The sequence below is a fragment of the Trichosurus vulpecula genome, chromosome 8, assembly GCF_011100635.1.
Source record: "Trichosurus vulpecula isolate mTriVul1 chromosome 8, mTriVul1.pri, whole genome shotgun sequence".
Taxonomy (NCBI): domain Eukaryota; kingdom Metazoa; phylum Chordata; class Mammalia; order Diprotodontia; family Phalangeridae; genus Trichosurus; species Trichosurus vulpecula.
The window spans coordinates 71209708-71222356 of NC_050580.1; the positions used below are offsets into that span (position 1 = coordinate 71209708).

The 12649-nt window shown below is 38.7% G+C and overlaps 1 protein-coding gene across 3 annotated transcripts in view; it reads right to left on the minus strand.

Moving 5' to 3' along the window:
- Positions 1–1866: 1866 nt before the first annotated feature.
- LOC118828936 (annexin A8) overlaps positions 1867–12649 on the minus strand; it is a 28607-nt gene continuing 17824 nt past the window's right edge. For all 3 annotated transcript variants that reach the window (XM_036735831.1, XM_036735832.1, XM_036735830.1), the window contains 3 exons: positions 11248–11306; positions 8495–8617; positions 1867–2020 (listed from right to left, as the gene is read on the minus strand). In XM_036735831.1, coding sequence (XP_036591726.1) covers positions 1961–2020; positions 8495–8617; positions 11248–11306 — 242 coding nt within the window. In that variant the 3' untranslated portion in view covers positions 1867–1960. The remainder of the gene's footprint in view (positions 2021–8494; positions 8618–11247; positions 11307–12649) is intronic.

Consider the following 12649-nt stretch of genomic DNA (forward strand, 5'->3'; position numbering starts at 1 on the left):
GATACAAAGACAAAAATGAAACGGTCCCTACCCTCAAGAAGCGTACAATCCATTGGGAGGCAACATCCATCTAATTATCTTTCTATTTCTCTCTCCCTCTCTTTCTCCCTTTTTCTCTCTCTCTCCCTTCCTTCCTTCCTCCCTCCCTCCCTTCCTTCCTTTTTTCTTTCCCTCCTTCCTTCCTTCCTTCTTTCTTTCTTTCTTTCTTTCTTTCTTTCTTTCTTTCTTTCTTTCTTTCTTTCTTTCTTCCTTTCTTCCTTTCTTCCTTTCTTCCTTTCTTTCTCTCTCTCTAAATATACACACAAAATATGTACAAAATAAATATTAGATAACCTGAAATGGGTATATGTAAATAAATATGTATATACAAAAGAAGTGATAATAGTAGCTACCATTTGTATAGTGACTTAAGGTTTGCAAAGTTCTTGACAAATATTACCTCAATTTATCTTCACAACAACCCTGGAAGGCAGGTGCTATTATTATCCTCCTTTTACAAATGAGGAAACTGAGGCTAACAGAGGTTAAGTAACTTGCCCAGGGTCATACATCTAAATATTTGAAGCTAAATTTGAACTCAGGTCTTTCTGACTCTAGGTCTAGTGTTCTATTCACTGTACCATGAACTGGCTTGACTTTATATAAGGTGGTTGCTTCAACCCTGACTATTGCATTATGATGACATTCCATAGTACCACAAATCTAGGAAGTCCTACTGTCTGTGAAACAACATGGTGTGGTAGAAAGGACTCTCTGAATAGAGGTCTTTGAATTCTAGTGAAGGATCCGCCAATGACTTGTGGTTTGCCAATCTCTGAGTCTGTTTTCCTTTCTATAAAATGGGGAGATGATGATTGCCCCTTTTCTCTCCCAGAATGGTTGTGAGGATAAACGAGGTAAGAGATAGTTGGGTATAAACTGTTATAAATGATGAGTAAGTGGAAATCAGTCCTAGTTACCAATGAAAGCTCCCAGAGCCCGAGAGACCACATAGAATCATGCGTTCAGAGGTTTCAGAATGCCAGTGAGCATTCTATTAGTTCCCTTTTATTTCTACTGACCAGTCCAAAGAAAGAGCTTTCAGCCAAGTGATTGCTTCAAACCCAAAGACCCTTAGGTTTTAATATACAAATCTTTATTAATTTGCAAAGTACAACAAAGAATTCAGAAATTCTCAGGCAGAGAGTGCCACCTATTGTAAAATCACAAGTACAGTCAATCTCCCTAAGAATTTAATTGCCATCAACAATTGCTAATGGGCTCTGGCAACCCCTTTCTCTGCTCCATCCCTACTCCTGCTTTCAGTTCCCCACCCCCACCCCCCAGCAGCTGATTTAGTAAATAAAATAGTTCAGCTTAAGCTTCTCAGGTCATGAAATTTAGCTTCCACTGATCTCCCAGGATTTCTAGATGAGGATGGTTAGAAAAAATACTGGTGATAACCAATTCAGAATGTTTCAAGTAGTTATAATTATGTTCTGTTTTCAGTCATTCCAATTAAGTCCTTGTGATAACTTGCCTTGAATTAAATGGATGCAATTCTATTGTCCAGATTCAATACTTCCGGCTAGTTTCATGTGTATCTTTGCTCATCTGAGGGCCATCAAAGACACTCCGGTATTGTGATTGTATTTAATACCAGATTCTTACTGATTGAGTCCCCGAGGTTTCCTTATTCAGCCTGACATACAGCCTGGGCTATGTTCTTTTGTGGAGGTTGCAGTGCGATGAAGGTGGATAGATTGACAGTCTACATGTAGGTAATGTCTGATTCCTCCTGCCTGAAATACTAGCTTGAAAGGATCGAAGATTTTGTAAAAAAAAACAAAGAAAACAGAAACTTTGTAAATAAAAGCTTATTGGGTGTGATTCCCCAGTAATGGCAACTATGGTGTCCTGTAACGTGTGGATTTCCATCCTAATTTTCATCTCTGACATTTCTCTTCCATCTCTGAAAACTTCAGGAGTCACTCCCGACCAGATTCAGCAGAGCCGTCTTGTAGTCTCCACTGGTGTCTCCCTGGAGGAGTGTCAAGAAAATGAGAGTTAGTTAACGGAGTGACCAATGAATCCACATGCTTATTAAGTTTTAGCCATGTGCAGAGCAGCTAGGGGCAGCTAGGTGGCAAGTGGATAGAGCACTGGGATTGGAATCAGGAAGACTCATCTCCATGAGTTCAAATCCAGACGTAGACGCTAGCTTTGTGACCCTGGGCAAATCACTTAACCCTGCTGAGCTCAGTTCTTCATCTGTAAAATGAGCTGGAGAAGGAAGTGGCAAACCATTCCAGTGTCTTTGTCAAGGAAACCCCAAATAAGGCCACAAAGAGCTGGACATGACTGAACAACAAAAATGTACAGAACAATGTGTTAGGTGCTCGAGAAGATATGGGAGTATTTCTCATGAAATTTATAGTCCAGTATATTACTATTCATTCCCTTAGTGAAATTCTTGAACTGAACAATTTCGAGGCAGAGAAATCCATTGTGATATAGAAAAAAATTGAGAGATATAGTTTCTAGGTAATTAATTATTTTATTAATAATGCTAACATATTATTAATAAAATTATGGTCATTTGGCCATTCTTTCTTAGACCAAGGATCCTCATGGAACCCACACAACGTTTAGACGCTCTTGGAAGAGTAGGTGTTCCTGAGGGTAGAAATCAACTCTGATTGGTTGACAATTAATGAGAAGAATATGAGAGCTGGGCTTATTCTAATGAGGATCTGGGGAATGTAACTAGGATCACTCAGTTTTGGTCAAAGAGAATTATCTGTGTCCATATTACTTGTCTGACAAAAGGGAGAATCCACATTTTCCCAGACCTGTCTGAGGAAAACACAACGGACCAGAATCCATCAATTCACCTAACTTTTATCTTTTGAACAAGTCTGAGTTCTTCTTTTCAATATTAGTCCTGCACTTAAAAATCTGCCTGAATAACCTACAGGGGCTGATATCTGAATGAGGAAGTAAAAAAAGGGGAAAACTTTGTCCTAATTCAATAATTAGTTATTAAATACAAGAGAGAAATAATCATTTCTCTCACCATGATGTTAGAAGATGGATAAATAAACCTTATACTATAGATGGAGAGGTTGGGGGAGGAGAAAGTAGTCAGTAGGAAGAGAGAATGTGTGCTGGGGTCAAGAGAAGAAAGTGGGTATATTTAACATAATAGAGAAAAAAAATCTTAAGCATCTCTATGCAGTCTGATCCTCCTTGGACAAAGAGGTCTAAGGGTTTGATCTCACACTGCCTATTAGCTAAATGCTTGTTTTGTTGATAGATGATAGATACTTGCCACATGGTGCTCCTTGGCACCATCCTGCCCAGGAACTTTATAATGAGAAGCATCAGATTAACTTCAGAGGCTGCATTTCATTAAGTGAACGTTTAGCTCAAGAGAAAATTTCCTCCTTTCCATTGTATAATTTCTGACTGTCAAACTGGAGCCAATAAATTAATAGGGATTAGATGGAATATTCAATTCTAACACCAAATTGACCTAACAACTAGACAATAAAAGCTAATAGAATCAGCCTTCACTTATCCATTGGTAAATAAAGGTCTGGTGGCCTTATTATCATGAAGATCCACAGGAAGTTGAGGGGAGATAGAGAGGAGCGAGGGAGAGAGACAGAGACACATAGACAAATAGAGATAATGGTCACATGCAGAAACAAAGACAGAGACACCCAGAGACAGAGACACCTAGAGAGAGACAGGGAGAAAGATAGATACTGAGACACAGAGAGAGGCAGAAACACACAGAGAAGTGGAGAAAAACTAAGAAAAATAGAGACAGGGACACAGAAAGAGACAAACAGAGAAAGATTGGGAGACACAAAGAAAGAAAGGCAGAAAGAGTGAGAAAGAGAGTGAGCAACAGAGACATATATAGAAAGAGAGAAACAGAGACAAAGACAGACACACACATAGAAAAAGACAGATACACAAATACAGAGAAAGAAAGTGGAAGAGAGGAAAGAGAGAGAAAGAGAGAGAGAGAGAGAGAGAGAGAGAGAGAGAGAGAGAGAGAGAGAGAGAGAGAGAGAATAAACACTTATTCTTCTACACTTCTCTAAGGCAGGGCAATAAGGGAGTAGAATCCCATGAGAGAACCTGAGGGTAGAGCTTTGTGCTGATGGAATTCTTATATTGGGGCTGTAAGAGATTCTGGAGATTACATGGATGTTTGAGACAAGTGGTTTCCAATTGAGGAGTTTTTGTTTTGTTTTCCTCTTTCTTTTCATTAAAAAAAATCTACAATTTTGTAAACTGCACGCTTACAAGTGAGGAGTCCATTTCAGCATATTGTCTGAGGCTTCTTGGGTGGGGGTTATGAGTGAAGGGAGCAAGGAAATCCCCCAGAGTATACCCGGATTCTTCAGGTGGTGAATTAGTTTCTGGTTACCAAGGCTTGGATAACTGATATTTAAAAATGAGGCAGGTGACTACGCTACATCAAAAAGCTTGCTTTATTTACAAGCCAAATAGAAAGATTTCCCCAAACTAAAGGACTCCAGCTCTACTAGAGATAACCTTTAATGTAAAGCACCACAAGTGAACAGCAAGAACACCCACAAAATGGGGTAATGTCTTATGTGTCCTAATTTGTTGAATGAAGGAGGGTTAGGAAAGCTGACTTGTTTTCTTCTTAGAATGTGTTTCACATTATCATATTGATATCCCCTACCCTCACCCCCAAGCACATACTGAGGGTCTTCAACAACAACAAAGAGCAAGAACAAGAACAACTCAGGGTATTGATTACCAACGAATCCCAGGTCTAGAAGGGCCTTTCAGAGGCTGCTCGATCATTACCACTATCAATTATTAGAGGCAACCTGAACAGATGGAGCCATTCTGTCCTTATAGGTGACCAACTGATAGTTGGTAAATTCATTTAAAAGCAGCACAATTTTAGTGCAAGTTGTACCATACTCAGTCAGAAGACCTTCCTTCAAATACCAGGCCTTCTGCTTGTTAATGACGTGACTTTAGTCAAATTATCTTTCCACTCTGGGCCTCAGTGTCTGTATCTATAAAATGGGGGTATTGGCATTTTCACTTCCTACCACATAGAGTCATTGTGAAAAAAGAAAGTGCTTTATAAATGTGAGCTACCATCTATCATTAGTTAAAGGCCATCCCCAGCATTTGCCCAATGCAATTCAGGTTGTACTTTGTACTTTGTAGTTGTTGCATTTGTCCTTTGTCCTCGAAGAGGATCGTAACGTCAGGGAAATGATGACATGACTTGCAGTTGACTTTGATTTGAGTGAGGGAGGGCTTTGGAGGAGGTGGAGAGAGACAATTTTACTTAAAGACCTAGGTATTGTTTTCAACTACCAATTAACTTGGTGTGCCCAGGCAAGTCAACTGGGGGAAAAGGCCTGATGTTTAGTTCATAGATATAAGATTATTTCAGTTATGTGAGGAAATGTCTGAAGTGATCCTTTTCCTTCTCTCTTCCCTTCAACTTGTAGATTTTCTTCAGATCAGGGGAGAAGAAAAAGGGGAACAGGGAGATATTCATCACAAGTTTCATCAGAGAATTAATATTCATTCCAGATCCCTAAAGGAGGCTCATTAATCAAGATAGCAGAAGCTGACATTGTATATTAGAAGAAGGAGCCTTTATCTCCAGAGATTTTCTTTGGGGAATGTTCACGTGATGAGCCTTTAGGTCCATTTCAAACGAGAGGGTTCATTTGTATGCTGGGGAAAAGGATACTACTGTTTTTTTCATTCATTAATTCAACAAATAGCTACTAAGTTTACTATTAAAAACTAAAGTTTATAGTAACTTTAGATTGAATGTGTGTAAGTATGCCTGAGGAGGTTACAAAGGAGTGTGTATGTGTGTGTGTGTGTGCGTGTGCATGTGCGTGTACACATATGCATGTGTGTGTGCATATAGATGTATGCATGTGTGCATGTGTGTACGTGTGTTTGTGTATGTGTGTGTGTGCGTGCGTTTCAAATCCAAGTGGTCCAATAATAATGCTAGACGACATTTATACAGTGCTTACCATGTGCCAGGCATTATGTTAAGTGTTTTACAATCATCTGATCCTCATGATAACCTTGGGAGGCAGCTGCTATTATCACCCTCATTTTACAGATCAGGAAACAGATGAGAGGTTAGCTAATTTCTCCAGTGTCTGAGGCCAGATTTGAGCTTAGGTCTTCCTGACTCCAGGCTCAGCGCTCCATCTACTGAACCACCAAGCTGCCCCTGGCTCAGGGGAAACCTTACTTAAATAAACATTAAGGTACTAGCAGTATTTGCGTTTTTTACATTTTTGCTTAGTCAGAAGATTCTGAGCTCTGAGCTCCTCTCTCTCCCTCCAGGTGATGTAGGAAGGCTGTGGGCTCAAAGGCTATTCATGCTAAAGTATGAAGCTCTTGTGGACTCAGCCTTACTTTAGAGGGGAATAATCTGATGAGTCTTGTCTAAGTATCTAAGTAAGAACAATAAATTATAGGCCTTGTTTGGTCCTGGACCAGTAGGATGTAGGGTCTTGGCCAAGGGATGCTTAATTCTCCTGGGGAGAAGGAGGAAGGAAATCTAGATTGGGATGCAATTTTGGTCACCTTATCTATAAGTAAGATCAGCATGGCGTACCCTCATGAAGGCTAGGGAGCTTGTACAGGTTGTGTCTGCATGGCACAGGGAAAAGCTTTCTAATAACTAGCCCTATCTAAAAACGAAATGGACTGTGTTGGGAGCTAGGGGATGCCCCCTTGCTTTAAGCCTTCAAGTGAATGTCAAATACCTCCTTACCCAGTAGGCTGTAGAACTTTGCAATGCATTAGTCAGATTAGAGTTAAACCAGATGACCTCTCAGGTTCTTTCCAACCCTGAGATTCAATAATTCTGTGTATGACACAGAGTCCCTGCTCCTGAGTGAGTTTAAGTATAGACAGCAAAGAGAGGGAGGGGAGCTTCAATGAGGGGCCATCCCTGGTTGGTCTGCTCATTTCTAGAGCTCCCACTGATGGCAGGAAAAACTTCTTGAAATCAGAGCATATGAGTGAAATAGACTTCCTTGGAAGGTAGGGGTTTCCCCTCATTAGAAACCTTCAGGTAAAAACTGGATGACCATCTGTAAGGGGACAGAGGTTAATTCCGATCTGGCTTTGGGAAAGATGACTTCTGAGATTCTTTCTGACTCTGAAATTTTGTGATAACTAGACCCAGTGCTCTGGTAAATTCTTTTCCGTCATTGAAATCTTCCTCTAATACGCTTTGGCCAGCATTCTTCCAAGAGGGTCATGGGGGTCAATCTTTTGGTTTTCCCAGTAGAGAATTCATAACTTGAGTGGCAAGTTCTATGATCAAAAATGGTAATAGTGTTGGTCTGGTAAGGAGAAGCACATGGCTCAGGGACTTCTTTGCCAGATTCTCATGACTATTGTTTGCACTGTAATGCGGCTTTCTTAGAACTGGTTCTTAGAATTAAATCTCTTAGGACTGATTACTTATCACTGTCCCAAGGAAGACTTTCTACTTCATCTGAAAAAGGGAGTGCTTGTTCTCATATTTTGAAGGGTAATGTAAGTTCATTTCTGGGACAAAATACTTTAGAAGATATTAATCTACATTCTAGTTTCTGACTGTTTCATCTCAGAATATAATTGTATATATATATATATATATAAATTTTAAAGTTATTAAAATAGAAGAGAATTGAGTAATTTAAAAATCTTTTTGGACACAAATTCCTACTCTAAGGACACATCTATGCTTTTGAGGCAACCCAGTCTAAATTCAGGGCAGCTAGATGGAGCAGTGGATAGAGTGCTGGGCCTGGAGTCAGAAAGACTCAACTTCCTGAGTTTAAATCTGGCCTCAGACACCTACTTGGTAGCTGTGTGACCCTGGGCAAGTCACTTAACTCTCTTTGCTTCAGTTTACTCATCTGTAAAACGAGCTGGAGAAGGAAATGGTAAACCACTCTGCCAAGAAAACCCCAAATGGGTCATGAAAAGTCAGACAAGACTGAAAAACATTTGAACAACAATCTAAATTGACGTTTCATTCACTCTTTCCTTTAGATAGTCCAAGCTAAATAAATTTTGCTCTAGGCACCAAAAGCAAAAAAGTAAATAAAAAATGTGGGTTTTTGACTTGTCTCTTGGTGGGAATTCCAAAGCTACTCCATGAGTTCATTGAAAAGAATCTAGAAACTGAGATGCTGCTACTGTTTCAGGCCCCAAGGTTTAGTCAAAAGGCCCTTTGGGGGATGTTTTCACAGATGCCTGAACTAAGTAGTAAAAGGGAGGAGACATTTTGAAGGGCTCTCCTATGGAAGAGGGATTGAATTTGTTCTTTGTGGTACCAGAGGGCAGAAGAATTTGATCTTTCATTGGTAGGCAACAGGACCCAGGAGATTTTTGATCAGAGGTATGATGTGACCACATCTGTGTGTGTGTGAGAACAGTAAATTATGTGAGTAGAGGATAAAGATTTACTCACCATGATCATGCTAGAAAGAGACTTCCCATACAGCTTCTTAAACTCGTTCTTGATGAGGTTTAAGTCGATTTCACTCCTTGAAACAATATTTCGGATCAGGGTGCCATCTCGAGTTCCTAATCCCTGCATTAAATAGTCATAAAATAGATATCACTTCTGGCCTTTTCAAAAGAGAGAGAAATTAATTAGGATTCCATTTAGTCTCAGTTAATGAAACATTTCCATATACATTTTGAAATACGGAAATGAAATTCATTAATGTAATATGAAGTATCACTCGCCATGATTTTTTCTCCATTAAATTTGAACCCTTTTCTCTTTCTTAGAAGTAAAATTTTGAAGATTCTAGTGGTTGTTAGTCAGTCATGTGAGAAGCATAGATTAATCAAGGTCTCAAAACAATAGATGACATTTGTGGATACCTTTGCTTGTTATTTTACAAGTAAAACCTTCCTAATAAATAATACCAGTTTAATTTGAGCCTCATGAAATACTATCTGCTGGGGCTTGTGTCTATTTTTCTTACCATAGTCAAGCTGTTTCTCCTGATTTCATCTTCTTAATTGCCATTTCTGCTTCCTCACATAGTGAGGGTAAAAATGGTGGTGTTACTATCGTTAATGAAGGGAAGAGATTGGTATGGAACCACGTTCCATTTCACAACTATTTGTTATCCTTCTTTCAGTTTTGTCCCCAAATGCTCTTGAGGGGATCTGGTTTAGCCAGGTCTTATATCAACTTTTTGCCTACTCATTTTCCCCTCAATGACTTTTTGCTCTTTTATGAAGTGATAATAGCTTCTCTCCATCAAACTTGTCAATGATGCATTGGAAATGAGTTTGAATCTAAACTAATATTGTCCTTGGTAGTTATGTCCCCCTTCTAGGCAAAGCAATCACATGTTTTCTGACTGAGGCTATTTGGGGGAGGTCTTATTGTGATGACTACTTTTATGCTGGTTAAACTTCTCAAAGGGATAGTGATAATGTCTTTGCCTTCATTTATTTTCCATCTTTCTGGTTCAGTAGCTTTTAAAAATAAACTGGTTTGATGCTGTTAAGTTAATCATTCAACAAGCAGTCATTAATCCCTCCCAGGTAGGAATACTCTGATTATTGGTGGGAGAGGTATAAAGTTTAAATAATATATAATTCCAGCAGGGCAATCAGCCAAAAACATATACAACCATAACACTCAAATGTTATAAGTAGAGAGTTAGATAATAATATTAATAATTATATATTATATAATACATTATAACGTCTATGTATTATTTCTATATTTATAATTATTTCTATATTATAATTATAATAATAATTATATATAATGATAATAAGATAATAAGAGAGTTAGAAAACAAAGTGTTATATAAACTCCACTAATAAAGGTCATCTCTTTTGGGGTTCAGAAAAGGTTTTCTGTGGAAGGTAGCATTGACTATAAAGATTGGGTAGAAATTTTAAAAATATAACTGGAGAAGAAAACAGTAACGCACAAAGGCAAGAGGACATGTATCCTATTCAGGGGGCAGAGAACAGACCAGTTTGGAAGTAGAGCGAGTGAGAGGAGCAAAATGAGACAAGCCTGGAAAGGTAGTGTTAAATTAGTGAGAATCCTGAATGCAAGGCAGAAGAATTTGAACTTCATTTAGCAAGCCATATGGTTTTTTAAGCAGATAAAGGACATGCCAAGATTGATGTGCAAGAAATATTCCATGAGAAAGGTGGTTAGGAGGGATACAGAACAGAAAGGGTAGAATACCTAGTAGGATCTTAAAGCAACAGTCCTGGTAGGTGATAGTAAAGGCTTGCATGAGGATGGATGAAATGGGAATAGGGAAGAGGAGACAAGTATGAGAGATGTCACAGAGGTGCAATCAACAAGACTTAGTAATTAATTGGTTAGGAGAGGTAAGAAAGAGAGAAAAATCAAAGATAATCCCAAGGTTGAAAACATTGGAGACCCAATGAATAGTGGTGCTCTACAAATGAATGGTCTGGAAAAAGCTTTGAGGAGCAACATGTATCTCTGTCTTCTCTCCTAGCCATGTAAGTTACAGGCAGTGGGGAAAAGAGAATCCATTGGAGAAGTTTATAGGGGTATGGTAAATAGCAGAGTTTCTGTTAAAATGAGGAGGTGGAAGGCATATTGGATGAAAAGATTCAAGATACTGGGGAGTTTGTTGAGAATTAAACAGGAGTTTAAAAGGTCACAATTTAAAGGTATAGAAGATGGATATCTAACTTGGGTTGGAATTTAAGTTGAAGTTCACTCAAGGACAAACAAAGAGGCATATGGTAGACTGAGTAGGTTTTAACAAAATTACCTTGTATTTATTTTGTTGATACTATATAAAAATATGCTCAACCCTCCCTCTCCATTTACCTTTCCCTGCCATGTCAATTTCTTTAAGGCAAGGACTGTTTTATTTTCAGCTTTATAATTTCAGCCCTGCCACAAGGCCTAACAAATGCTAATAAATGCTTTTTGATCAATAAGCATCGGTTACCAGCCAAGAGTCCAACCATATTTACTCAAAATGTTTCTTTGGGAAATAAAAGATTTTTTGATAAGTGGAATTTAGTTAAAAGGAAGATTATTTTGTTCATTGAAGAGGCTCAAAGCTAAAGAAAAAACATCAAAAAAAAACCAAGCCCCAAACCAGAATGCTTATATTTGGTTTTCCCCACAAGACCCAGGGATAAGGGACTTTGAAGGGGATGATAAGCTATATCATTAGCACAGTCTCTCACCTTCATGGAATAGTACAGTCTCTCTGCAAAGTAACTGTGAATGTTCCGGGTGCACTTCACTAGAAAAAGGGAAAGGTTCTGTTAATCCTTCAGAAGTAATAGGTGGTGAAATTTGCATCTCCTATGAATATCTTGCAACTGGGGTCCTCTCAGCTTGACTTGCCCGTGATGCTACGATTAATGGTTCTTCGTGGTATTTTATCATCGTGAAAGATATCAGGGGTTGATTTCATGAATATAACTTCCAACAGTCAGTGTCTAGGTTGTGTCAAGGTTGGCCTTGATAACCTAAGCTGAGCTATCTTTAAAATACGACTTCAAAAAGTTTTCTCTTAGAAGATGGCTGCAATTGTAAAATGAGAGAGACTCAGTACTTTGCTGGGAGGGTCCGGTGGGATTGTAGGCACTAAGACCTACTGGATTTTAATTCAAGGTTTGGAGTGGCCCAGAGAATTTCAAGGCCTTCAGCTCAACCTGTGCAATTTACGGCAAATGCAGGTCTGTATTTTCTGTGTTTTTTTCAACTCAGGCCCTATTTTTTTTATTTTTAACATAAACCTACTTGAAAAATTCTTAATTTGTATTGGCATCTTTTGTTTTTATATCACCTTCATTTCCAAATATATCCCTCTTCCTCCTATAAGCCATCCCTTGTATCTAAGAATAAAAAAAGAGAAAAAAGCTCATTTCTTTGCGTCTACTCTGTACGTAACTTGTATATTCCTATTTATATAAATATTGCCTTCTCCATTAGAATGTAAGCTCCTTGAGGGTAAGGACGGATCTTACTTTTTCTGTGTATCCCCAGCTCTTAGAACAGTGCCAGGCACATAGTACATGTTTAATAAATTCTTGTGGTTGATTGAAATTGGATCGTACATGTGATAGTCCATGTCTATAGTCCCTCATAACATCAGTTTTTAAAAATGATATTTCTAATATCAATGTATTTTAGAATATATCATATAAATTAGACAGTCACAGATATTTAGAACGGGAAGAAAGCTTGGAGTCCATCCAGTCTAAATAGTTTATGGCAGATTTAGGACTAGGACCTAATAATCTGCCCCAACTCTAGGGCAAAGTAACCCCAATTTCTCCCCTCTGATCTGAAGCTATCATAGTATAGTGAAAAGGGCACTGGACTGAGCCAAGAAATCAAATGGCTGAGTGGAAAGAAAGCTGGAACTGGAATTGAGAAGACCTGAGTGCAAATCATCCTGCAAACACTAGTTGTGTGACCCTGGGCAAGTATTGACTTCTCAGCCTCAGTTTCTTCACCCGTAAAGTGGGCCTAATAATTACACCTACCTCTCAGGGTTGCTGTGAGGATCAAATGAGAATATTTGTAGAATGCTTAGCACAGTGGGTAGCGCATAGTAGGTGCTTAATAAATGCTTCT